This window comes from Lacerta agilis, chromosome 6, assembly GCF_009819535.1.
Source record: "Lacerta agilis isolate rLacAgi1 chromosome 6, rLacAgi1.pri, whole genome shotgun sequence".
In the NCBI taxonomy this organism is placed as follows: Eukaryota; Metazoa; Chordata; class Lepidosauria; order Squamata; family Lacertidae; genus Lacerta; species Lacerta agilis.
The window spans coordinates 6401325-6428958 of record NC_046317.1 but is presented as its reverse complement, the minus strand read 5'-3'; the positions used below and the strand labels follow the sequence as shown (position 1 = coordinate 6428958).

General features: G+C 42.4%; 1 protein-coding gene across 3 annotated transcripts in view; it reads left to right on the top strand.

The window, feature by feature from the left end:
* Positions 1–27634, top strand: part of ACBD6 (acyl-CoA binding domain containing 6) — a 97420-nt gene that overhangs the window by 59352 nt on the left and 10434 nt on the right. Inside the window, exon 7 of one of the 3 annotated variants that reach the window (XM_033151316.1) lies at positions 18961–19056. The exons of the other annotated variants lie outside the window; for them this stretch is intronic. Coding sequence (XP_033007207.1) covers positions 18961–19041 — 81 coding nt within the window. The 3' untranslated portion in view covers positions 19042–19056. Of the gene's footprint in view, positions 1–18960; positions 19057–27634 lie in introns of those variants that run through there. 3 annotated transcript variants of the gene reach the window in all.

The following is a 27634-nucleotide window of genomic DNA, read 5'->3' as shown; positions in this document are numbered from 1 at the left end:
TAATTTTTTTTTTACCCTAGAAAAGAAAGTATGGCCTCTGGTTTGTTTGTTTTATATTGTACTCTTCCGATTGCCGCCTCTGTCCTGCGGCTCCTTGAGCACGTCCGCTACCAGATTTCTTGCTGCAGGCCTGCTGAAGATGCCAAGAGAGGAGGGCAGATAAAGCAGCAGCATACCATAACTGTAAAAAGGGTAGTTTGCCCAACACCCGTTCTCCCCTGCTGTTTCTCAATTTGGCTATTCCAGGAAGCTCTCTGTAGGCTGCAAGCATATATGCCCACCCTGTTTATACTCCTGCCAATGGTTGTGAAATCCATTAAGCGAAAGAAAGGAAAGATCTGCTTAGTGACAGAGGGTAGCTTTCTGCATTAAAGCATTGACTTGGGTGCCAGTCACAGTTATTAGAAGTGGCACAGCTCCACATTTCTCTCACAGGTCTCTCTGAAGAATGCAGGTTGGCAGCAGGTTGAATGCTAAGTGGTCAGTGCTCAGCAGATGCTGTTTATGTCTTCTGAGGGGGGGGGAACCTTTTCAGCAAAAACATCCTTCAAAGCATTCACAAGTTTCTGCTGGAATGTTGAAGTATTTTTTGGATTCGATAGTGATTTATTTCGGTTTGTACTCTACCTATTGGATGTGGGCTGGAGTACTTTTCAAAACTTGCTGGACTTTGTTGTGTGTGTATATTTCCCGACCTTGTGGTAGTGGTTAATCCCGTGAATTACCGGTACTGGGAAACTGCAGTTATTGTTGATTAGCTCATTTGTGATTCACAGCGTCCCTAAATATGAAACTTGCTATCAGGAAAGAAGACGAGGGTTTTGAAATGAAAAAAAGGTCATTCCTTCCCACACATCTCCTGTTCTATAGTTAGTCAGTATTGAAGCTGCACTTGAAAGTATGTACAAAGCTTTATATTTAGGTGCATTATTACCAGTGAATAGTGTAGAGAACTTTGTTTTCAAAGCTCAGCATCACATAATCCAGTCCTAAAACATGCTTCTCTTGGAAATATTTTGACAGTGGTGCATATACTGATACATCCTCTTAAAGTTGCAAAACAAGTTATTTGTGGTTGCCAAACATCCAAATTCAGATATATAGATATGTCTGGGTTAAAAAAAAGCAGTAGGTGGGAGCTAAATATATTTACCATTGAAATAAACGTACTGTACTATATAGTCTAGAAGAATATATGCTTTTGGTTGGCACCTATCACCCAAAGTCTGTTCTACAAAAAGTTCCATCCATTCCACATAGCTGTTAAATATTAACACCCCCCCCCCAGAAATGTTTTGTGGAATGTGCCTCTAAGCGTACATTTTAAAAATCATATTTTAATGTGGCATATGACATTCTCAGATGGCCCTATTTCCTTTTTAATCATCCTTATCTTGTTACTGTGTACTTAGATTTGGTGGTTTAGTCGTCTTGACAAACATGTGCCTAATGTGCTAAATCACCTGTATAATTTTGGAAATCGTTTAGAAGTTTTAAACCCTCTTTGAGCTATTTGCTCTTTAAAAAAAAAAAGTCAGGTGTGAAAATGTAACCTGTTGTTCAAGAACAAAACAAGATTCCTCTGGCAGCTGAGTCAGTTTTCCAGGTGAGTGCATCATAACAGAAGGGCTCTAGCCTCAAATTGTTTCCTTTAATCCTGGGTTTCATCTTGAAGCATGAAACAACATGCGCATCTTCTGTCTCTACTTAGCAGTGACAAATCCCTATTTTTCAAGATGGCATCAATCATATTCGCACCCTGTCAATCCACAGAACTCTCTCTGATGAAAGAATTTATTTGGAGTTAAAAGGAAATCTTTCATTCCTGCTGCTTATAGACTTCTGCTGCTGGCTGTATTTAATAGGAAGATGACAGTTGCCCAACATTTTAAGTAAACCAGTCTTTTTGCATGTTATTTGCGGATATTGTGGGGTGTGGGGAGCCAGGCAGCCAGCTGAAGAGCTTGTTTTGTTCCTGCACAGAGCCTTATGTTGGCTGACAAGATCCCTGGAGTTGCTGATTGACTGGTTAAAGGGACCTTGCCTTATTTTGCAGTCTTTGATTTCTACAAGGCTGAGAGACAGAGGTACTTCAGGGAGCTCATCCTCTTGAGTCAGAATAAGTTTGGCAGAACTGAGACTTCTGGCAAGGGGGATCCCTGGAGTATCGCCAGCACATAACTCCCAGTGCTCAAAAGCTTGCACTGGCTGCCCATAAGGTACTGGGCCAGGTTCAAAGTTATTGAATTAATTTGCAAGGCCCTTAGCAACTTGAGTCAAGGATACCTCAGGGACTGCATGATTCCTTATATTCCTGCACTGGTGTCTTTGGGGGGTTGCTGTTAGTGTTCCCCCATGGGTCAGATGCATGGTTGGCTCATATCCACCAGGAGCCATGGGTTTGTTATTGCAGGTGCAGGTTTGTGGAGCTCGCTGCCAGTTGCAGGCAGGCAGGCCCCTGGCTTCATGATTTAAGCTCCTTTTTAGTCTTACTGTATTGGTCTCCTGTACACTGCTTAGTACAAACTACTGTGATTAAATGGTATGCAAATTGTTGTATCATAATGTATAATCAACTAAATAGGTTGGTTTTTGCAGAATCGCCAAAAATAAGACCTACATCGGCCCCCAAAAGTACAAAACAAGTCACTTTGCACATTGTAGTAGCACATGGCTTCTGCTACTTTCACAGTGTTTACACATGGAACTTTATTATGGGAGGTATTAGAATTAAAAATTAAGCAAATATTCAGGCGTAGTATCCCACACTATATTTGCTGGAAATTTGCACAATATCCTCCCATCAGCCTCATTAAAAGGTGTCTGAATCTCTAAACCAATTACTACTTTTTTCTCCTCACATTAAAATTAACAGAAAGAATACTCCATATCTGTCATTCTTAAGAATCTGTTCAGTTTTAAGAAGGTCAGTTAGTTGGGTTTATCTCCCTGCAGAGATGCAAGTTTTGATAGCTTGTCCACCTAGCTGAGCATTGTCTCCAATGTTGTTGTTGTTGTTGTTGTTCAGTCGTGTCCGACTCTTCGTGACCCCATGGACCAGAGCATGCCAGGCACGCCTATCCTTCACTGCCTCTTGCAGTTTGGCCAAACTCATGTTAGTAGTTTCGAGAACACTGTCCAACCATCTCATCCTCTGTCGTCCACTTCTCCTTGTGCCCTCCATCTTTCCCAACATCAGGGTCTTTTCTAGGGAGTCCTCTCTTCTCATGAGGTGGCCAAAGTACTGGAGCCTCAACTTCAGGATCTGTCCTTCTAGTGAGCACTCAGGGCTGATTTCTTTAAGAATGGATAGGTTTGATCTTCTTGCAGTCCATGGGACTCTCAAGAGTCTCCTCCAGCACCATAATTCAACAGCATCAATTCTTCGGCGATCAGCCTTCTTTATGGTCCAGCTCTCACTTCCGTACATTACTACTTGGAAAACCATAGCTTTAACTATATGGACCTTTGTCGGCAAGGTGATGTCTTTGCTTTTTAAGATGCTGTCTAGGTTTGTCATTGCTTTTCTCCCAAGAAGCAGGCGTCTTCTAATTTCGTGACTGCTGTCACCATCTGCAGTGATCATGGAACCCAAGAAAGTGAAATCTCTCACTGCCTCCATTTCTTCCCCTTCTATTTGCCAGGAGGTGATGGGACCAGTGGCCATGATCTTAGTTTTTTTTTATGTTGAGCTTCAGACCATATTTTGCGCTCCCCTCTTTCACCCTCATTTAAAGGTTCTTTAATTCCTCCTCACTTTCTGCCATCAAGGTTGTATCATCAGCATATCTGAGGTTGTTGATATTTCCCCCCGGCAATCTTAATTCCGGTTTGGGATTCATCCAGCCCAGCCTTTCGCATGATGAATTCTGCATATAAGTTAAATAAGCAGGGAGACAATATACAGCCTTGTCGTACTCCCAATTTTGAACCAATCAGTTATTCCATATCCGGTTCTAACTGTAGCTTCTTGTCCCACATAGAGATTTCTCAGGAGACGGATGAGGTGATCAGGCACTCCCATTTCTTTAAGAACTTGCCATAGTTTGCTGTGGTCGACACAGTCAAATGCTTTTGCGTAGTCAATGAAGCAGAAGTAAATGTTTTTCTGGAACTCTCTAGCTTTCTCCATAATCCAGCGCATGTTTGCAATTTGTTTGCAATATTTGCAATATTGTAGACTACACTGAATGGTTTCAGACTTGGGGCATTCCCAGCCCTTCCCAGAGGTGGCAGAGAGTAAAGCTGGGAGTTTCAGCATGCAGAACTAATGTCCTACCACTGAGCTATGACCCGTCATTATACAAACAAGGCTCCCATTCTACCAGTCTGAGTTACATAATTGCAATCTTTTATAGATGGTTGACCTGAATGATTAAGTGATCTGACTGCTTAAAGCATTTCTGCTTCTGCATAATATGGCAACCTGAACTGTCTAAATCCTTAAGTCAGTGTATCAGTCATGTATCAAAATACTATATTTTATAGTGGTCTGACCCCAGGGAATTCAGACATTTCCACTAGCCAATCAAACATGCCTTGTATTAAGCCCATTTTATAACCATTCCACAAGCATTAGTGTAGATGTCAGAAATGCATGTAATGATATATATATACTTTTACCTCCATGAAGGTGGTCGGGTTTTTTTTGCCCACCAGCCAATTAACTAACTATATAAAAAGCCTTTATCAAATGCATTATAATAGCCATTCAGGGCTATGTGCAAGGTTGCTCTATCCTTTTTTCATTACCCCTCTCTGTAGTAATGGAAGATAGTATTGTCTCAGCATCCCTTTTAGATTACTAAGTGCTTAATAACTATTCCGTTGTTGCTCTCTGTAGTTCTGACGGACTGCCGTAATACCACTTTGAACCTGCAACTAGGGAGTGTTATGTGCCAATGTGATTGTCTTTATGTAGAAGGGAGAACTTTGAAGCTGAGATAATGTCAAGGAAGACTGTTCTAATAGAAATAAAAAGCAGCAAATGTGGTAATCAAATTCAGATAAATTAGTATTGGCAGATTCGGAATGATGTACTTGCTTGAGCAATCTTTCAAAATTCTTTCTTGTATACTGCTGCCATCTCTATATTTATTATTATAATAATATGATCCATGAGGCATTCGAGGGTGGCCTAGCTAATTCTAATTAATCCAGTCAGAGAGAGCAGCAGGGTAAGTGGAACAGTCTATCGGATTGAAATTCATAACTTAATTGAGGTCAAAGTCCTGGGCTGGGAGAACAAAAGTCTTTTGCTAGGATCAGGTGGATCAATAGCAATAAATATCTGGCTTGGATACAAGTACTTTATAGTGACAGATTATTTGACACTGGCCAGAGGGCTTGGTCTCGTTAAGGGCAATGTCCTGTACAGTATTCCACAAGTTATGTTTGTAGTGTTTCCAAGACCGTAGGAGCCCAGAAGGGGAAGCATGTGATATATTATAGGCTGTTGTGAGGCATGGAAGGATGCAATTTAGGGAACTCCCATAGAAATGGTGAAGAGCTAGCTACAGTTTATTGATGTATCTTCAGTAGTTCAAGGACTTTAGTCACATTAGCAGTGGCTGAGGTCAAAAGAACTTGCTTACGGCTTGCAGAAATAAGCAGCTTAACCCTCAGGCCTTGTCCACAGAAGGACCACTAGGAGGTAGGAGACATCTGTGCTGATTACAATCCTGCTCCATATCACAGGCGGTAGGTTGGTAACATACTGGTTGAAACAAAGTGGAATATTTTCTGCAACGTGGCTTTCAAAATACAGTACAGTGGTACCTCTGGTTACGAACGGGATCCGTTCCGGAGCCTTGTTCGTAACCTGTGACATGCGTAACCTGAAGTGCCGCGCCTGCGCATGTGCGCGACGCAATTCGGCGCATGTGCGTGATGTCATTTGACGTGTCTGCGCATGTGTGAACCGCTGAACCTGGAAGTAACGCGTTCTGTCCTTTCTGGGTTCGGCGCATTTGTAACCTGTGTTGTACACATCCTGAAGCATTCGTAACAAGAGGTACGACTGTATAGTCCAAACATTTTGTTTCCATAAAACATTCGTCTGGGGGGGGGGTGTTGCTTAGAGAAGCAGCTGCATAATTGTGGTGCAGCCACAGAGAATACATAATGTTATCAACTTTGCATAGTAGAAAGTGGAGGCAAGGAAGTACTTTCTGTCTTTTTAAAAGAAGCATAGTGGAAGTGGTACTTAAAAAAAAACATATAGGGTCCAACCTGTTGTTCATGAGTAATGGTGCATAAGAACAGACCGACCTCTGCATCAAAATTGCAATGATGCTATAGTAGAAATACTAAGAAAGCCTCTTTGGACAAAGTGCAGAACTCGGTAAGGTTTTGATGATCAGTACTTTTGTATTGTTGGACAAAATTGGGGGTTTTCCATCTTGTCAAGTGTTGCAGTGTCAGTTCTAATAATTCAGAGTTTTGCAACCCTCTGCAAGCAATTTTTTGTAATAGTTATGCTTCAGTGTTTTGGGAAACAGCGTCTGGGTGTGAAAAAGTAGATGTAAAAAAATCATTTGCTTTTTATATTTTAATACACTTGGGCAATAATATTCATTATTTTCAGAACTCAGGAGTCCAAAATACGCTTTGGTTTTGAAACACAAGTTATATTTCTAGTCTCTTCCAACTGTAAAAGCAATCTGAAATCACATGCTAAATGGAACTGAAAGGAGGCTAATTCCTTGGTCTGAATAGGATTCAGTATACATAGATCTAGGGGTGAAATGTACGCCTGCTTCTTCCTTCTTACCTATGTCATAAGAACATAACAAGAGCCTGCTGCATCAGGGCAGTGGCCCATCTAGTCCATCATCCTGTTCTCACCAGATGCCTGTGGGAAACCCATGTAGGATCCATGCCCTCTCCCCTCCTGTGGCTCCCAACAACTGGTACTCTGAAGCTTTACAGCCTTCAACTGTGGAGGCAGAGCATAGCCCTTATGACTAGTAGCCATTGATAGCCCTCTCCTCCATGAACTTGTCTAATCTTCTTCTAAAGCCATCTAGTTTGGTGGCCATCACCGCCTCCTGTGGGAGCCAGTTTCCTAGTTTTAACCGTGTGCTTTTATGAAGAAATGCTTTTTCTTTGATCTGTCCTTAATCTTTCAACAGTCAGCTGCTTCTTCTTTTTCTTTTAAGTCTTTATTGTTATAAAAATTACATACAACGCTAAAAGACAGTTAACAAACATCGATCAACTCAGAACAAAACAAGACAAAACAAATTTCCAACAGTCAGCTTCATTAGGTGTCCACAAGTTCTTATATTATGAGATGGGGAGAAAAACTTTTCTCTATCCAATTTCTCCATGCCATGCATAATTTTGTAAGCTATCCTCTTACCTTTTCTCTAAACTAAAAAATCCCAACCGGTAAAACTTTTCCACCTAGGGGAGTTGTACCATCCCCTTGATCATTTTGCTTGCCCTTTTCTGAACCTTTCCAACTGTACAATATCCTTTTTGAGGTGGGGTGACCAGAACTGCACACAGTACTCTTGATAGATTTGTATAGTGGCATTATGATATTGGCAGCTTTTTATTTTCAATTCCTTTCCTAATGATCCCTAGAATGGATTTTTTTTTTTTTTTACAGCTCCAGCATCTTCATCAAGCTATTTACTACAACACCGAGGTTTCGTTCCTGGTCAATCACTACTAATTATACCCCATGTATATATGTGAAATTAAGAATTTTTTTTGGCCTGACATGCATAACTTTACATTTGTTTACATTAAATTGCATTTGCCATTTTACCACCCATTCATTCAGTTTGGAGATGTCCTTTTGGAACTATTCAGTTTTTTCATTACTTTAGTATCATCACCAAACTTGACCACCTCACTGCTCACCCCTAACTCTGAACTGTTTATGAACAAGTTAAAAAAGCACAGATCCCAATACAGATCCTTGGGGAACCCCATTTTCTAAATCTCTCCATTCAGAGAACCGTCTGTTTATTCCTACTTTTGCTTCTTGCAATTTAACCAATACCTGATCCACAAGAGGACCTTTCTTGTTATTCCTTTACTACTGAACTTACTCAGAAGTCTTTGGTGATGTACCAGACAGAACCAGACAGACAGAATTTTTTTATTGCAGCTATAAGCCCATATAGACATATAAACATAAACATAACATAGAACAAAAACATAAAACACGGGGATACACAGAAACCACAATGACAGAATGTCTTACCGCGGCCGTCAGAAGTAAACCTACATCCAAAAGCATTAAAACTGCCATCTGGAGGGGAAATGTTAGAAAAAAAACCGTTAATAGTCATGTAGTTGGTCGTTTCGCCTTTTTTGGGACAAAACAGAGTTTAAAAACCTTGCCGCATGCAAGGTTATGTAGAGATCATTGTCTTGCAAAATTAGGGCAAGGTGAGACTCTGTTGGCGTACCAACAATTTTCTGAATTATTGGTCTTAGTAGATTTGCCCGGGCATCTCTGTGCAAAGGGCAAGAAAAGATTATATGATGAAGTGATTCCGTCGACTTATTGTCGCAGACACATGAAGCAGAAACTTGACCCTTGGAAAATCTATGTCTCGACGCTAGAGGGGAAAGCATTAAACCGCGCTTTAATAAACGCAAATCGGTGAGAAGCGGTGGCGAGAGAGGATAGGTATGCTGGAGCATGATGTAATGGAGTAATGCCAATGTTCTGAGGCGAACAGACTCCCCCACCCAGCATAAGATTACGATGGTGATGTACTTTCTCGAAAGCTCTTTGAAAGTCCAAGTACACTATGCCTCCAGGAATCTCCCCTATCTATGTGCTTGATGACGCACTCAAAGAACTTCAATAGATTCATGAGACAGGACTTGCCCTTGCAGAAGCCATGCTGGGTCTGCTTTAGTAAAAAGGTAAAGGGACCCCAGGTAAAGGTAAATGACCCCTGGATGGTTGAGTTCAGTCCAAGGTGACTATGGGGTGCGGTGCTCATATTGTTTTCAGGCCAAGGGGGCCAGTGTTTGTCCACAGACAGCTTTCCGAGTCATGTGGTCAGCATGACTTAAATTGCTTCTGGCGCAGTGGGACACCGTGATGAGTGCCAGAGTGCATGGAAATGCCGTTTACCGTATATACCCGAGTATAAGCCGACCCGAATATAAGCCGAGGCACCTAATTTTCCTACAAAAACCTGGGAAAACTTATTGACTCGAGTATAAGCCGGTTCACCTTTGCCGCTGTGGAGGAGAAGGAGGAACGAGCAGCCCAAAAGCAGCCCTTTGGGCTGCTCCTTCCTCTTCCTCCTTTCCTGCTGTGGAGCTCACCCCATCACGGATATTCGAACCGCCATTCTTCTGATCGGCAAGCCATAGGGCTCTGTGGTTTAACCCACAGCGCAATGTTCCCTTGTGTTATACAGAGAAGGCTGGGATCCTGTCCTGTTTAAGCAGGAACCAGGGAAAGTGAGCACCTGTGGGGTTTTAATACTTCCTTAACTGATAGGCTTTCTGCCTTCTGGGGTCTAAAGTTTGCATTTATGTGAGCAGTTCAGGAATGGAACAAGCTGCCTGGGGAGAGTAAAGAACCGCCGTTCTTGTATGCTTCTTAAGGAATGGTTGACTGGGGTGAGCGGGCGGCGGCACGAGTGGAGAGAAAGGGCTTATTTCTCGCTGCCCCCACCGCCCGCCTCACTCGAGTATAAGCCGAGGGCAGCTTTTCCAGCACAAAAAATGTGCTGAAAAACTAGGCTTATACTCAAGTATATACTGTACCTTCCAGTATCAGATGCTTGGTTATTTTACCTTTAACAATATTTCCCACCAGTTTTCAGGGGATGGATAATTAGCTAACGGGACTATAATTTCCAGGACTGACCCCACACCCAAGATTTCTTTTTAAAATGGGTGTTACTTTGTCCACTTTCCAGTCCTACTCTTGGGGCCCAATATCACCACCCATAATGATTCTGAAGCAAATCAGCAACACCTGCTGCTTAATAAGATATGATACATTTCCACTTTTCCCCTCCAAATTTTGTCCTAAAAATGTGAGGCTCACTTTGGAGTATGCAAAGAGAAGAGTTGTTGCAAACTACATTCTGTGTTCTACTCACTAAACAATAGTAGCTTCTGACCCTCAAGCAGCCACATTTCACATCTAGATTGCATGCAGCATATTGAACTATTTTCCACTATAAGATAAATGTGCAAAATGATTCTTAGTCACTCATTATAAGTGGAATCAGCTTGTTTGCTTACAAAGTCTTGCTCTAATAGCCTAGCTCAGGGGTCCCCAAATTAAGGCCCATGGACCGGATACGGCCCGTGCGAGCCAATTATCCGGCTGACACCCGCTCTTACCAGCGCAGCGCGGCTGCCCATCTCTGGGTTGGCACGGCAACGAAAATAGCTTGTGTGCATGCACATTGCGCAAACGTAATTTCCGGTGCAGTTCTGGCGCAGTGCAGCACCGGAAATAGCTTTTGTGCATACCCAAAGCGTCATTTCCGGTGCACTTCCGGGTCTGCGGAGTCCAGTGTACACGCATACAAGCTGTTTCCAGCGCCGCACCAGAAGTGCACTGGAAATGATGCTTGCACATGCACACAAGCTATTTCTGGTGCTGCACCACACTGGAAAAAGCGAGTGCGCGCATGGATGGGCGCACGCTCCCCCGCCCTCCGGCCCACCACACGATCGGCGCCGGAGGAACCGGCCTGAGGCCAGGAAAGTATGGGGACCCCTGGCCTAGCTTTATCCCAAATGTGCATTTTCAATGTGAAGTAAGTACAACTTAGACTTAGAGAGCCAGTGTGGTATAGCGTAGTGGTTAAGAGCGGTAGACTCGTAATCTGGTGAACCGGGTTCGCGTCGCCACTCCTCCACATGCAGCTGCTGGGTGACTTTGGGCTAGCCACACTTCTCTGAAGTCTTGGCCCCGCTCACCTGACAGAGTGTTTGTTGTGGGGGAGGAAGGGAAAGGAGAATGTTAGCCGCTTTGAGACTCCTTCGGGTAGTGAAAAGCGGGATATCAAATCCAAACTACTACTCCTCCTCCTCCTCTTCTTCTTCTTCTTCTTCTTCTTCTTCTTTTCAGGAAACAACCAGTATTTCTGTGTCTTAATTGAATCGTGACTACCTACAAGTGTTCTAACACAGTTACAGTTAACCGCTCCTTCCTAAATTTCTCTTGTCTAAATACCTACATGCTAATTTAGGCTGCAGCTCTTTTTAGGCATTCACATGACACATGGTGTCATGAGGATGAGTACACCAGCTCTGCTTCCCCTTTGCCATTGCTGACACCTTTTGCTAGTTAGAGGATGAGGGTCTGAAACAGGGAGCCTCCTGTACTTGTGGAGGCTCTCCGTGTATTTTAGAGCCCTGGAAAATCAGGTGTTTTTTTAATGTGCAGGGGAGCCTCCACGAATACAGGAAGCTCCTCACTGCAGATCTTCATCCCCCAACTCATACAGGGGAATTTGGGTGTGTGTGTGTGTGTGTGTGTGTGTAAGTGTGTAAAGCTATTGCAAGTGTCTGCACTCATCACAAGTTAACCCCTAATCAGAAACCCTGAAAAGGGCTTATGTACATGTTGATCTGCTACACACTGTGGCGGGAAGGACTGAAAATAAAAAGGGCAAAGTTTGCTCAATGTATGAGCTTTACCCTTCTGTAAAATGATTTTGAGCGTTTCAGCTGCACTAACTATGCTGTAATCTTTGTTGCCATTAAGCTGATTATGCCTGCCCCAGGATTCCTCCAACTAATCCTGAAATATTGCAACTGGTAGCTTTTCATTTTAACACAATTAAAAAAAATCCATGCAGTTTGACTTCATCGGTCTTTTAAAAACTGACTGCACTATATTACAGGGATCGCTTCGTAAAATATTTGTTTTTGTTAATGCTTGAAGCTAGAATATAATAATGGACTTGTGCAGCAGAGGAAAAATCTCTTGATCCGTTAGTTACATACACTTTGTGGAATTTAGATAAAATGATGCACTCTTTAGAAAAAAGAAGTACACATTGCATTGTTCTGATATTAAAAACATTTTGGCCATATGTTGAAAGCAACAGCTTCCTCTGTAGTTGAGTATCTCTAAAAATCTCTGCTAATGACCAGACATTTCACTTGCATAAGGTAGCATGCCCTGCGCTACACTTTTTAAATATGCATATATTTTTTTGTAACAGAGTGTTTTGCAACTTTGCTTCTTTCTTATGACCTCACCTAAACTAAGAAATAATTCTTGGCCATGCCTTCTGAGTCTGCCACAAGCCCAATTAGGAAACCTGTTTTTCTGTTTTTGTGATTTTAGTTTCAGAACAAAGATTCTGTCGTGGGATTTGTCATTTTGAGACTTGTTGCTATAAATAAATACATCCTTTTCCATCAGCGACTTGGTGTTTAAGGAAATACAATACTTTAAAGCAGTACATTTACATCAATGGAATCTGTTTGTGACCATTAGGAAAAAAGGTGGGGGGAGTCACTTCAGGTCAGAAAAGTGAAAGCCTTTGTGTAGTCTCCACTTGCCTAATATATGGCACTGTTACAGCCTCGGGATAATCCCTTTAGATTACCCGTGGCAGTGCTTAGTGGATGCTTATTTTGAGGTGGCCGCCTTGCCTCTAACCATTACAATGGGTTTGCAATGCAGCTGCTTGTCGGCCAGAGTTGTAGCACTTGTGAGTGTTGGGACTCCCTCCGCCTACCCCCCCCAGCAGCCTTTTTAAAAATTATTTTTCACGTTACAGAAGCCTTAATCCCATGAGCTCACCTTTTAATAACAGGAAAGTGTATGAGCTCTCTTTGCCATGCTCATTGCCACTTGAGGGGTAACTCATTCCTGGGGAACATTCATAATGGAATTCAAGGCTGCTTTCCCCCCCTCCTTCCTCCTAAGGGTACTCGCAGCTCGGTTTTGCAGGTTGCTGTGAAGCATGCCATGTGGGTTCAAGGACACGCTCCCAGTTTAATGTGCACAGGCATGCTCCTGCTTGCGCTCTGATTGGCAAGGTTAACTCTGAGAGGCGCTGAGAGGCTGCAGCTTTTTAAACTGATTTGATTAGAACCACTACTTTATTCCCCTTCACTCCCCCTCCCCTAACCACTACCTCCTGATCCTTTTAACATTGGTCCAATAACCATTCACTCTGTCCCTCACCACCCCCATCCTATTTTCATGCTGAATTTTGACATTTTATAAAATAGATTAAGAAGCTCTAGAGGAAGGATTTAGGCACTAATATATGTCTCCTGGGTGCATTGTTTTCTGAAACTGGCTGAAAGTGTGATTCCCTTTCCCTCATTTCCCTAGTATTCTGCTGCCACTGTCAGCACACAGATTTTAGGGTGTCTGGCAGACGGAGAGATGTATCCTGATCTCCCATTTAAAATATCTCTTTTTGTGATTTAGACCTTTGCAAAAGATTAGATTTTGGTCGTGGCCGCTATGTGCTTACGCTTCTTCTGATAAAGCTGTGCTGCGTGTGGGCTCCTTTTAACAAATCTTTGACTACTCCTGTCATGACCTTCCTTACTGACTGCTTGCTTTTGTAATGTTGTCATGTTCATGACAGCATTTGAGACTGAACGTGTTCACATTCCCCCTTGGTTGTTCCCAAACGTATTCTTCATGCTGAGAGCTTTTTTATTATTTAAAAAAACTTCATGCCTATCAACAAATCCTTAAGCTATAATTTTCCGGACACCTGCTAAAATTTTGTTTATTTCGGTAATCTGACTTCTGAGGAGATATGTATAGGATTGCAATCTTATTAAAAAGAACGTCAAAAGGTGCAGAAGTAGAGAAGCCGTCCTTACTGACATCCATACTGTGGAATCCCTTTACTTACCATTTGAATTTAATCTAAGCTGCTATTACTGAGTCTGTAGTATGTTGCTGCAGGAATTTTGTGTCTTAAGCATTGAGGACAGCTAAGCTTGCAAAACTACCTCTAGTTGAAGTAGCACAAACAGTGTAGTATAAACACAATCCCCTAACCAATTTATTAAATCCTGACATACTGCATTACTTAAGAGTTCTCGGGGAGATTTGAAGCCTTTCTGACTGGCTTCCGCATTGCGGGGAAAATTTTTAGTGACATTAAAGGTTTCTCTTGTGCTTCTTTTTAATGGGATATATATAAAAAGGCTTGTTTTAGGCCAGCAAATGGGACGACAATCCAATTTCCCCTGATTCCATCAAGACACTCTCAAAGCATTAGCTTGTGCAGCTAAAACAAAAACAAAAGCCCACATACTTGCTTGACCCTTTGCACCTGATAGCTCAGAAAAGTGGCTTGATGTGTAGGTATTTATTCGCTGCTATATATACCTATGGCACTCAAGTACATTCGGAAGTGTAAATGAAGCTTAGTAGAGTGTTTCCATTTACAGTATCAGGCTGATTATATGAAAGAGATTGGGGGAAGCTTTCAATCAAGGTGGGTAGTCCTTGTCTTTCCAGACTCCCCTTTCCCAGGAAGAAGCCAGACTTGGATTAGCAGAGAGTTGGATGGGGGTGAAAGCCAGCCCAGGAAGCTATTAGAGCAGGGGTCAGCAAACTTTTTCAGCAGGGGGCCGGTCCACTGTCCCTCAGGACCTTGTGGGGGGCCGGACTATATTTGCGGGGGGTGGGTGTGAACGAATTTCTATGCCCCACAAATTAACCCACAGATATATTTTAAATAAAAGCACACATTCTACTCATGTAAAAACACACTGATTCCTGGACCATCCGCAGGCCGGATTTAGAAGGCGGATTGGGCTGGATCCGGCCCCCGGGCCTTAGTTTGCGCTACCCATGTATTAGAGCAGCCTTCACCAGCCTGTTGCCCTCCAGCTGTATGGACCATGCGGTTGGGGCTGATTTGAGTTGTAGGCCCACAACATATGGAAGGCACCAGGTTGGTTTGAGGAAGCTGCTGGGTCCCTGGGCCAACATCTGAAGTTTTAGTGTGTAATTTCAATAAATGCATGTGCTTAAAGGTCAGTTGTGACCAAGACATAAACGTTAGCTGTCTTTTTGAATATGATTTACTGGCTTGTGTATGCGTTTAGCCTCCCATCATGGTGAATCTCTCATAGGACCAGTCCTGTGTCAGGCAGCGTGGGGCAGCCTGCTTAAGGTGGCAGATTTGGCAGTGTCATTAAAGGGCAGCAAATAGTAATGGCCGTTAACCTTTTCCCATTATTGGGGGGCATTTGAATTTTCTCCTAAAGGACACCAAAGTGCTGTGGCCTGTGACTGTTGTCTGTGGAGGCTGGTAGCCCATTTTTGCCTCAGCCATGTCCACCAAGTTCCCTTCTTGTCCATTACAGTGAATGGCTGTCACAATAATGGCTTCAATGTACCCCGGGCCACAGCAGTGATATCTAAGGCTTAGGGAGGAGAAACTGTACGCCAGAGCCTCCACAAGCCTTCGTCAGTTATCCCTGTCACCAGGAAGAGCCAGGGGGGGGGGGTGCTAGATTACCCATTGGTAGAAGACTAGAGGAATGCTTCACCATCTAGAGCCCAGGAGGGTTGTAGCTCCAGCAATAGAAAACATCCTTTGCATGCACTAGGGCTCAGGTTCAATCCCTACAACTCTTAAGTAGGGCTGGGAAGGTTCCCCTCTGAAAACTCTGGAGAGCAACTACCAGTCCTTGTACACAGTATTGAGCTAATGGTCCAGTGCCTGACTTGTAACTAAGGCAGTTCCTGAGCTCCTTCCTCTGAGCTACCCAGAAAAGATAGTCACCTACAGAAACTTTTGGCGGAAAGACCTGGGGACCTTCCTCACTGCCTTTCCCCTCTTGTTTGTTACATACCTATTATTTATTTTGGAAATTTCTAGGCATTTAAAAATAGCTAAGTGGTATATATTTTCAATAAAACCTAACAAAAAATCATCATATAAAAGCACTAAACATAAACACACAACACGTAAATTACACAGCAGAGGTTCAAAAGATGGGGGGGGGGAATAAATATAGGGGGCAAGAAACACATTGGTAAAAACATGTTTTCCACAAGGTTCCTGAAACAGAATTTGGATTTTAGATTATTAAAAATTTTGCTAGATTTTTGAATCTTACACTGTGCCATGAGTTCTTAGGCACTTTATTAATAAAAGTACATAGTGGGCCACATTCAGATGTAACAATTCTTTCTTGCACTCTTCTCTTTCTCTTTATTTCTCTGAGAGCAAAAAAAGGACAGAGGAAGAGAATACAGGTGGGAACTATCTTGTTTTTCGGATAGGTCACTTCCTGGTTCACACTGAGAAGCTCTTTTTTTTCAGTGTCCCCAGAGATGGAAATGAGGGCTGCCTAGGCCACTTCCAGTTATTAAAGCCCATAATAGCAATAAAAAATGAACAAAACATAAAAACACTTAGATTATAATACTTTACTATTTGAAGCACCATATTATTAATCTCTATTGCCCCTTTTGTGAGGAGGGCTGTGGGATAAATTTTAGAAGAAAGAAAAATTCAACACGCAGCATATCTGGAATGAACAAACGAAACCAGAACAACCAGACCTTGTGCTATAACTTAGTGGCATTGGGCCTTTTGTGAAACCAGGTTAGGATGGTTACTTGCACAGTTGTGCCCCTGCTACTAGTCAGACTGTAGGTTTTATAAATACATACAGAATAATTAAAATCTAAGGGGTTTAGAAGGTGTAATCTCCTTTCAATAATCTCTGCCACAAAGCCGGTAAAGTCACTACTGGCAGAGAGCCCAAATCGGATCCGGCCTGTTGGTATCAGGATAGCACGTGCAGCTCGGAGTCCAGAGAGATTAAGTGAAATCACTGCCTGCTGGCCCATCAGGGCGATATGCGGCTATAGAATATGATCTTCACTAGCTAAGGTGAAACACCATCTAGGACACCATTCTTGCACCAAAGAGCAGATCAACGTTCAGCTGATAGAAAGGGATTGGGGGGGGGGGGGAGAGAGAGAAGAAAGGGATGCGAAAGAAGAGAAGAAACCATGCACTGAAAGGCAGTAAGGAATCCTGGAATGGATGCAGGAAGGCTCCTGCTATATGAAATCAGACATTTCCAATTGTGAAAACAATATAGCAAATTTTAAACATACCGGTATTTTAATATAGCTTCTTGAACCATGCCCCAGCTAGCCTAACTAAAACAAATGCAAATTAGAAAATGCTATTAAAATGTTATTAAATATCTCATTCTACTACTGAATAAAACAGCCATCATTCACTACATTTATCTGATGGATGTCTGCTAGAGATGGCTTTGGAAGAAATCAGATTCATCGTACCTGTGATTTATCAGATTGTTCTGCATGATTCCTTAAAAGATGGTGCTTTCTGTTTTGCCAGCCTGCTGCTTTTGCAGACTCCAAAAAGGCTATTTAAGTTTGGCTCTTTAGGAAGACCTTTAGTGAATTACTATTTTTATTCTTGGCTTAGTAGTTACATCAGCACTTCCCATACTCATTATAGCTGAAGAACCTGTATATTCCGAACTAAAACTGGAATTAAAATTCACTCTGAAGTGTACTTCAGAATGAGTCAGTTACTGTACCATTTCCTTTGTTCCTATTGGAATGTGGGGAAGCCTACCAGAGTAGCAACACATGCAGAAAGGCAGCAGATAGACGTACATAATTTACATACATAATTTAATTTGTATGATGCTTTTCCATAGTTCAAACCATGCTCAAGGCGGCATAAAACATAAAAAATACATACAAAAATGGCAAACTCTTGTCTTAAAAATCATATCCTTCATGTTATTCCTATGCTTCCTCCATCTGCTGGGGGTGTCCATGGTCAGCATAGAGGCAGGGTATTAGGTAACCAATACTGTATCTCAGATTATCTTGCCCATACTTTGTTTATTAAATATATTTATAACCTGCCTTTCCCTCAAGTTGAGATGCAAGGCGGCTTACAACTTTAAAAAAAATCAGTGATAAAATACAGAGTGATAAAAACAAACTAGTTAAACTAGTAAAAAACTAGAAAATATTTTGATCTTCAGAGGTGTTGCTCATGCACCTACTGGGAAGATCAGTGACATTGGCAAGCACAAGAGAAAAGGTCTTTTCGGTGGTGGTCCACAGCTGTGGAACTCCTTCCAAAAGATTTACACCTGTTCAGGCATTTAAGGGGAAGCCCCAAAGACCTTTTTCTTCACTGCTACCTTCAATTAAGGTTTTGAATGACTTAACCCATGGGTAGACAAACTAAGGTCCGGGGGCTGAATCCGGCCCAATCGCCTTCTAAATCCGGCCTGCGGACAGTCCAGGAATCAGCATGTTTTTACATGAGTAGAATGTGTGCTTTTATTTAAAATGCATCTCTGTGTTATTTGTCAGGCATAGGAATTGGTTCATTTTCCTCCCCTTCAAAATATAGTGTGCCCCGCCCCAAGGACAGTGGACCAGCCCCCTGCTGAAAAAGTTTGCTGACCCCTGACTTAACCAGAGCAACTTTGTTTAGTAGTATACAGTATATTCTTCTGAAGTGCCCACATAGCTAATGTTTCTATATCATTTCTTTTGGTGTACATTGCTTTAGGAGGGCATGTCTAAAATATGCAACTTCTAAAAAGGCTATTAATTAAACAAAATTAGGCAAATAGATACCCTGTGTGAGGACTTAGTGGATAGACATTGCTCACAGCCAAGGGCTTAGCAGTTGCCAAAAGGACAGTCAGGAATGACTCCAGCACCCCTGCCAGACTGGATAGCAAGCCACACTGTGGTTGCCTTTCCCTGTAGGGTTTACTTGCTTGTGTAAGAAATGTACAGGTACAGTTCTGCCAACTCAGTTGAACTGCAGATTACAACCTGTCCAAGCTTTTTGCACCCCTCTCCCCTTGACTCATCAACTTCCCTCCCTAACCCAGCAACCTTTCCCTCAAACTCACCACTTCCCAGGTTCAGTTTTGCTGAGAGAGATCAAGGCCAAGGATAATTGATGAGGTACCCATCCGTTCCTACAGGTGGATAATTCTGTTGTGGCAGAGCATAATTACCCAGCTACAGAGCAGACTGATTGGAAAGAGGCAAGGCCAGAGCTCTGACTCATGATGAGACTGGGCCCTTTAGTCTAACAGGAGTCTTTCTTCAATTTATATCTCACAGTACCCTACTGTGCAGAGTTTGGAAATTACATAGTTAAGAGCAGATGCTGTACTGTTTGTTTTATTTTTAATTTAAACACATTCCCCTAACGAACTGCCGGGGCTTAAATCAGGCCATTTTTCTCTTTCCGCACTTCATCCTCCTGCTTTAATCACATAGGTTCTGGAAGGCAGTGAGCATCAGTTCACTTTGGACCATTTTGGATTTTAAAAAATGCATTTCCTTTTAATTTACAACTTTCGTGTTTACTGGTCAGGGAACCCACTAGTATGCAGAATCCATTCCCTTACTTTTGGTGGCTTTCTTTCACTTCCAAATTGATAAGCGTGAGACTACTTAAATTCAGTATTAAGGACAATTAAGGACTGCCAACAAACTGAAAGATTGCAATGTATCCCTAGTTGCCGAGGGCTCTGTACCATTCATTCTTTTACATGAAGCACAAAAGGGTTTGAGTACAGCAAAAAGGGGGAGATGCTGAAAGGAAAACAAGTGACTGTTCTAAACAATAGCAGAGGTTTGAATAAAGCAGGGATGTGGAAACACTGAAGGGTTAACAAAAATTTTTAACCAGGTGAAATAGGAGATGGATACAATAGAGAAGCTAACACCTAAAAGCTTACACAACAGAGCATTTCCAAACTCTTTCTCAGTGTACAGTACTCAAACATTGCTTTAAACTGTTGCTCCCCCTTCAGTGTCATCCCCTGCTAACTCAACCCAAACTTCTGTTATTTTAAACCACTGCTTTTCCCCTGTCACTGTTCTCTCTTCCCACTCGCATGCCTGTGTGCAGCCTTCCTTCACTTTTGCTTCCATAACCCTACTCTGAATTCATGCAATTCCAGGATTGTATTGAGGCACTGTAAACCTCCAATGAAGGCTGTGTGATATTATATATTTAAATATATAAATTAAATATATATGTTTTTCTCATAGAGAGATAAGCTAGTTAGGGTGGCAATCCTATACTCGCCTGAGAGTGTTACCCATGAGCTCAATGGGCTTATATCTGAAAAGACACTTGGCGGATTGCACTGCACACTATATCAAATCCTGTAAACTATTTATTTTAGACAGACACTGAGTAATAAATGCTTTCCATGTTTCTAATTTACTCTTCACACACCACTTTCTCTTTTTTTGAAATTTCAGTCTTGCATTAAAATGGTAGAGCTGATGTGACAAAGTGTACTTTGGATGCTTTACTTGGACTGAGGAGACCTGGGCCCAGATCCCCTTTGGCCCATGAAGCTCACTGGGATGGCTTATCTTAAACTACCACAGAGGGTGTTGTAAGGGAAACAAGAATAACAACAGCTGGGATTTCTGAGAGCTACTTAAACTCATTCAGGGCTGTCAGATACTACGTTTTTTAAGGACTTCCAGTGCCTATTTCTATTCAAGAAAAGCTTAAATATTATGTCAGCTGCGGGAAGCAGAGCTCTAGTACATATAGTTAGCTGAACCATTGTTGAAATGAATATAATGTTATGTTTGAAAATACAGGTCTCCAGACCCATACTGCGCTGAAAGGGTTAAATTTCTAAGCTGTAGCAGCAGATTGTGTTTTCCTTCTATGATCTGGGCTGACAAGACATCAGTATTCTATTCATCTGTTGGGAATTAGGCTGTTAATCCAATCAATGACTCTTGAGTGAGCTGCGGCCTGCCTCCCCACTGGGGAACAATCGGATCAGACGGCAGATTGTTTAAGAGCACAACGCTGTCCCAGTGTCAGGTGGAATTCTTGAGCGTTCCCTGGTGAATTGGAGCTGGGGGAAACTGTCTCAGACCATTTATCCTGCTCTTTAAATAACCAGGTACCTGCCTCATCCATACTAAAGCGATAAGCAATTGGGGAAGGCAGAAGGGAGCCAGTGACTAAAATGCTGCAAAAGGGGCTGCAGGAAATGGAAGAGGGGCTTCAGATTTAAGGCTCGCTGTTCATTAAGCATGTTAAAGAAAGGGATCGCCTTGATTTCCTGAACAGATCTTGGGGGTAGGAGGGGAGGGGCTGGCAGCGGTAGACACTTTGGTTGCCATGAGCATTTCCTTTTGGAATTGGAAAGGTGAGATATAAATCTCACAGGAAATAAACATTTGGTATAGCACAAGTGTCATACAGCTTGGGTTCTTTATATTTTAGAGAACTCTCTGCTTTTTTGAGGGGGGTGAATTATCAGCTTAGATTGCACCACATCAGGTGCCAGTTGATAAAATGTTTGCATTTGGAATGTTGCTTAAGAAGGGGCTAGCTAGTTGCTCATCTGTTGGATGTAGTTTCTATACGCTGATAGGTCTGAATATGTCAATTTAACCTCCCTGCACAGAAACAGGTTTAATTAGGACACACAGAGAACTCCTTTGAAAGCACATTGTGTTTTTCAACTGCTGAAGCCCTGCCAGCTATCTCTGTTTCACTCTGGAAACCACTTCTGTGTTCTTCAGAAGAACAGCAGAGTTTAAGTGTAATAAATGAAACACAATATAGGAACCCCTGCCATCTGGGCAGCCCCCTTCTCTTTTCCCTTATTCACATTTGTGCATTCCCAAATGAGTCCTCTGAGTAAGTAGGCAGCTGAGGAGGCAAGGCTATGTAGATGAAGAAGACTGAATCTGCATAAAGTCAGACAGCTGTTCTTGCTGGTTGCCAGGTGGCAAAGTCCAACAAGGGTGTATATGCACTTGGATCAAGTTGAAGAATCTCCTAATCTCCACCTACCTTTTGATTTTGTTTCCTCTGAGATTCCTGGCTCCGCCTCTGAACGTGGAGAGTCATGGATCTCCTTCCTTTTTATATGTGCCCCACCAGCTGCATCTGTTGCCTAGTTCCCTTGATTTCTTTGTGAGTAAGGCTCGGCTTAGTGCCAAGGATAATAACTTCAGGCTGCCATGTCTTGCTCCCCCACCTCCTAGGTGTCGAGCATAAGGGAGCTGCCCAGTGTGCCCACCATCTCTCTGACCAATTCACTGCTTCCCTTATGACTGCCCTCTTTCTCTGCTCTGTTAACAAACAAATCAACTTTCCTCCAGCACCAGCCTTTATAACAGAGGCTCAGAAAGCCAGCAATGAAACACTAACATTTTAAAATGAAATAAAAAATTCCTTCCAGTAGCATCTTAGAGACCAACTAAGTGTGTTCTTGGTATGAGCTTTCGTGTGCATGCGAAAACTCATACCTAGAACAACTTAGTTGGTCTCTAAGTGCTACGGAAGGAATTTTTTTGGGGGGGGGACTATAGCAGACCAACACGGCTACCTACCTGTATTTTAAAAAGGATTCAGGAAGCTACAAACGAATTAGCCTGCAGCCTTTTCCTAGATAGAAGTCATTAATCACCAGTCTTTTAAAGTTCTGTGTCTGTCTGTCTGTCTGTTTGTTTATTCAAAGCTTATACCCCACTTTTCACCCAGAGTGACTTTCTATAAAAATAGCCACTCCTCACCCTCAGGCTTACCTTCTAAAAAGACATGACACAAAAGGAAAAAGAATGGGGAAAGGAGAACAAGCAAACTCAGACGCACTCATCTTGCTTTACTGGCCGAGGGAGCCGGCAGACAGTTTTTCCGGGTCATGTGGCCAGCATGACTGAGCCGCTTCTGGCGAAACCAGAGCAATGCACGGAAACACCGTTTACCTTCCCGCCGGAGGGGTACCTATTTATCTACTTGCACTTTGACGTGCTTTTGAACTGCTAGGTTGGCAGGAGCAGCACCGAGCAACAGGAGCTCCACCCCGTTGCAGGGATTCGAACTGCCGACCTTCCATTCGGCAAGCCCTAGGCTCAGTAGTTTAGACCACAGTGCCACCCGTGTCCCCCTATCTTAATGATATAAGGTGCTTACATTAATGGCTTTGGATAGAGGTGGGCTGTTCAGTTCAAAAACAAGCATTGGGTGCCCCTGAAAACAGCTGATCATTGATCCTTGTGGTGCAAGGGTCGCTGTGTCTGGTAAACCGAAGGTTGGTGGTTTGAGCCCAGCCAGGAGGGCTGTGGGCAGAATCCCTGCATTGCAGAGGGTTGGACGAGATGACCCTCTGGGTCCCTTTCAATTCTACAATTCTACGATACTATGAAATCTATAATCTAGCCTTCCTGAAAGTGACTGTAATGCACCTGGAAATTGCTGGTATAACAGGGTGGGGTCTAGATGAAATCTGTTCATCATCATCATCTATTGGGTCTTGTCAATCCCATGCATCATATAGGTTCACAGGTGCTCAGTTGATGCAATCACCCCTGCAACAGATGGTCTTGCTACTCTTTGTCACAAGGCAGGAGGAACTGGTGACCTCTGTCAGTGGGGAGGAGGAGCCCAGCTGGTGAGGGTAGCAGTGAATGAAGATGGGAGTCCCACACTGGTTGTTGCTTCTTCTTTTCCTCAAGGACAGATGGAACAACAAATATGGATAAGACTGATCTGGTTAGATATTATATACATGGACTTTAAATAAGCCTTTGACATGTCCCTTATTAAAGTAAACTTGGGAGTCATGGGATAAGAAGGTAGCTCCTTTTAGGTATTAGTAGTAGTTTAAACAACTCCAAACAGAGCATAAGATTAAATTGACATTTCTCACAATGCAGGAGAGTAAGAACTAGGATCTTCCAAGGATCTGTATTAGGTGTTTCGTTTGTTCACAACTAAGGGACGCGGGTTAAACCAAAGAGCCTAGGACTTGCTGATTAGAAGGTTGGCGGTTCGAATCCCCGCGACGGGGTGAGCTCCTGTTGCTCGGTCCCAGCTCCTGCCAACCTAGCAGTTTGAAAGCACGTCAAAAGTGCAAGTAGATAAATAGGTACCACTCTGGTGTGAAGGTAAATGGCGTTTCTGTGCGCTGCTCTGGTTCACCAGAAGCGGCTTAGTCATGTTTGCCACATGACCCGGAAGCTGTACGCCTGCTCCCTCGGCCAGTAAAGCGAGATGAGCACCTGAACCCCAGAGTCGTCTGTGACTGGACCTAATGGTCAGGGGTCCCTTTACCTTTACCTTTTTGTTCACAAATGATTGGAGTCAAGATGAAGTAGTGAGTTTGCTTCCGATCCTAAATTATGTAGTTTTTGTGGAGGGAGTGAGCTTTCTCATTTTCTCTAATAGGGCTCAAAGGGGGATTGTTGGAGAGGCTATGTCAGCTTCTTGCAGTTGACCTGTAAGTTTCTTCACTGTTTGGTGCTATCACTGATGTCTAGCTCCCATATGAGACCATCCGTTGCTTTGTATTTGGGTGTCATGACACCGAGCTCTATGTATTTTAAACAAAGTATTCAGAAGTGGCGATCTGCAAAAGTATTTCGAGGCTGTTTTAAAAACCAGAGAAGATTCCAGTGATGCTGGTAGGGAACAGCTGTATAGGGGGTGGGGGGATTTGCCTGCCTGTGATTATTGAAGTCTCTGAGACTTTATCTGATCACATAAGTGCCTGGGGGATTCCTGGACTGTTCAGGGCAACTTGTTGCTGGAAATGCATCCTTTCTTCCTGAACTATTAAGAAGGTTTCTTCTCTAGCAGGACCTTGTTCTTCTTCTGTTCTTTTTCCACCTATGATGGAACTGCCAACAAGTGAGCAAAATACTCAGATATCCTATTCCAACTTCACTGCAGATTTGTTTGCTAAATCTATGGGACAATCAACTGCAGGGGTTCAACTCTCAGGAGCTCTTGATATGGATGCTGGTGCCCACCAGAACTTAAATTGCTCCAAATAGAAAAACCTTACAGGACTTGCAGCTTCCACCTTGGTATAAAAATACGTGACATTTAGCACAAGTTGAAAAGATAACTCATAAATTATGTGTCACAAAATGCTCAGAGGATCCTAAAAAAAAAAAAAATCTATGATGTTTGGTGGCATTTTATCATATATACCATACAACAAATATACACAGGACTCCTGATTCACAGTATAACGTGAAATTTGACTTTCCTAATGGTCTTAAGTACTCAACTGGTTTAAGTCTCTTCCATATATACTGTGTTGCTTTTTTGGATTTGTACTTGTGTTGTTTTTATTATCTTGTTTGTTTTGAGGGACGCGGGTGGTGCTGTGGTCTAAACCACAGAGCCTAGGGCTTGCTGATCAGAAGGTCAGTGGTTCGAATCCCTGCAACAGGGTGAGCTCCCGTTGCTCGGTCCCTGCTCCTGCCAACTTAGCAGTTCGAAAGCACATCAAAGTGCAAGTAGATAAATAGGTACCGCTCCGGCGGGAAGGTAAAAGGCGTTTCCGTGCGCTGCTCTGGTTCACCAGAAGCAGCTTAGTCATGCTGGCTACATGACCCGGAAGCTGTCTGTGGACAAACGCTGGCTCCCTTGGCCCGAAAAGCAAGATGAGCGCCACAACCCCAGAGTTGTTCGCGACTGGACTTAACGGTCGGGGGTCCCTTTACCTTTACCTTTGTTTGACTTCTTTCAATAAAAATAAAAGTTAAAAAACAAGAAAGAAATATGTCAATGTAGAGTGGAGAGCAAGATTCTGTCAAAATTCCTAAAAATTATTTTGTTCCTGCATTGTGCTGGCCTCCCTCTTACTCCTTGCAGTATTTTGGCATTAACCATTGTCAGATAAATGAGATCAAAGATTCCCATGTTGTATGTTTTCACACTGGTTGTAGCTCACTTCTCCATGAATATTCATTATTTCTTACATCGGGAGTTATTCACGAAACCTTTGTCTTTTAGTTGTCCTTAGGTCCACACTCTTGGGCAACAACAGATTACATGGAACCTAATAAGTAAACTATAGGAAGGAGGAGAAATTTGGTTTGGTTCCTAATTTTAAAACCAGACCTGCCTAATTCACACAAAATGTGTGGATAAATCTTTAAAAGTTTTCACTTATCTAAAAATTGCAATGCTGTTCTCAAAACAAAAAATATGTTACCAAAAAAGCAGAGGAGAAAGTATGTATAAAAATGCATGCATTGGTGAAAATTGTTTGCAAAATTGTGCATTTTATGAGAAATCCTCACTTAAATTTGGATGAATTTTCATGGCAGCTTTTTTTTACAAAGAAAAATCACAAACCGATAAAGAAATGTGTTAAACTAAAGACTGGAACAATGAGAAACTAAACTTGACAGATTCATCCATCCCTAGAAGCCATGTTTGTTTGCTTGCTTGTGAGTTGCTGTTAATTTAATGTGATGTAAGGCAACAGAAGCTTCATATTGCCAGCCATCTTTAAAATGGATGACAGTTTGAGAGCTGATGCGAACAACTTATTGGATGAGCTTCCAAGATCGGTGTAATGCAAGAACTCGGCCTCGGTATGGACATAATGACTCTTAGTGTGAAGAAATGTGAAATATAAAATCATGATCAATTAACCATTTCCCCCATATTTCAGTTGTCCTTAGTTCTTGTTGATAGGTACAGCCCCAAATGAGCTACATTTAGGCAGTAATTCATCCTGGAACAGAGCAGAGTATAAATAACAGTGGCAAATATTCCCTCTTCTTGCTTAGTAACTCAAAATGAAACTTAATTATCTTGCTCAATTTCCAAGAAAAAAAGATCAAATGTTGTCACTCTGTTCCATTTGCTTATTTATAGTTGCATTTTTACAGTAGGACTGGAAATTTCCCGCAGTAGTTGCCCAGAGACAATTTATCAGGGCTACACATGGAAAACTGTGCTGCTACACTATTCCACACTTTTTAAAACATAAAAAACCCTAATGTGAATAACCTCTTGCATTCCAAAAGTTTAGCACAATTTAGGGATATTTATATAATCCATTTTGTGTAGTGGTACAGTACAAGCATGCATGAATCCGGAGAGCTTAGTTTTTGTGTGACTTGCTTTCTTGTGAGCCAATGAGCCTTTCAGGAAGGCCAGTAGAATTATGTAGGTGACAATCATGTTATTTCCTTTCAACTGAAGTGGTGACACTTACTTAGGGCACTCTTCTCCTAATGAGTTTTCATGCTGAAATTTCTAAGGATTAAGAATTAGATTTTCTCACTCTGGAGTTGAGCAGAATCTCTGTCCAGCACGCAATAGATAGGTGCCCATTAGACACGGAATTTTGGGCAGTAAAATCCAAGGACGTAGCTCTATGTAGGCAGTTGGAAATCCTTAATGGGCATTTCTGTAGCAGCCTCTTCAGCTTTGCTAGATTAAAAATTTTGTTATGTGGAGAATATATATGATCGCTAACACAGCACAAACACTTTAGCTAGCATTCAGCTTCATGCGGACTTTTATCTTTTTAATCTTTTATTACTGTTCCGGATTCAGTGTTCTCTTAGAAAGTTGCTTCTATGCAGGAAAAGGGTTCTGACCCAGCAGCCACAAGTGGAAACAATGCAAAATGGAGAAGCTTGAAAGGGTCACTGCCATAGGCAGCATATACGGTATAGCACAGAAGAATGGGGCAGGGGGAGGCATTCACCTGAAGGGGTTCGTTCTTCACCACTGCTTATGGTGTCTGCTGTTCTGCAGCAGCTGATCAAGGGTTGATGCTAAAGACTCCTCTGGTTCAAGTGCCTTGGTCCTTGCCTGGCGGTGGAGGCTTTGCATATTTGTTA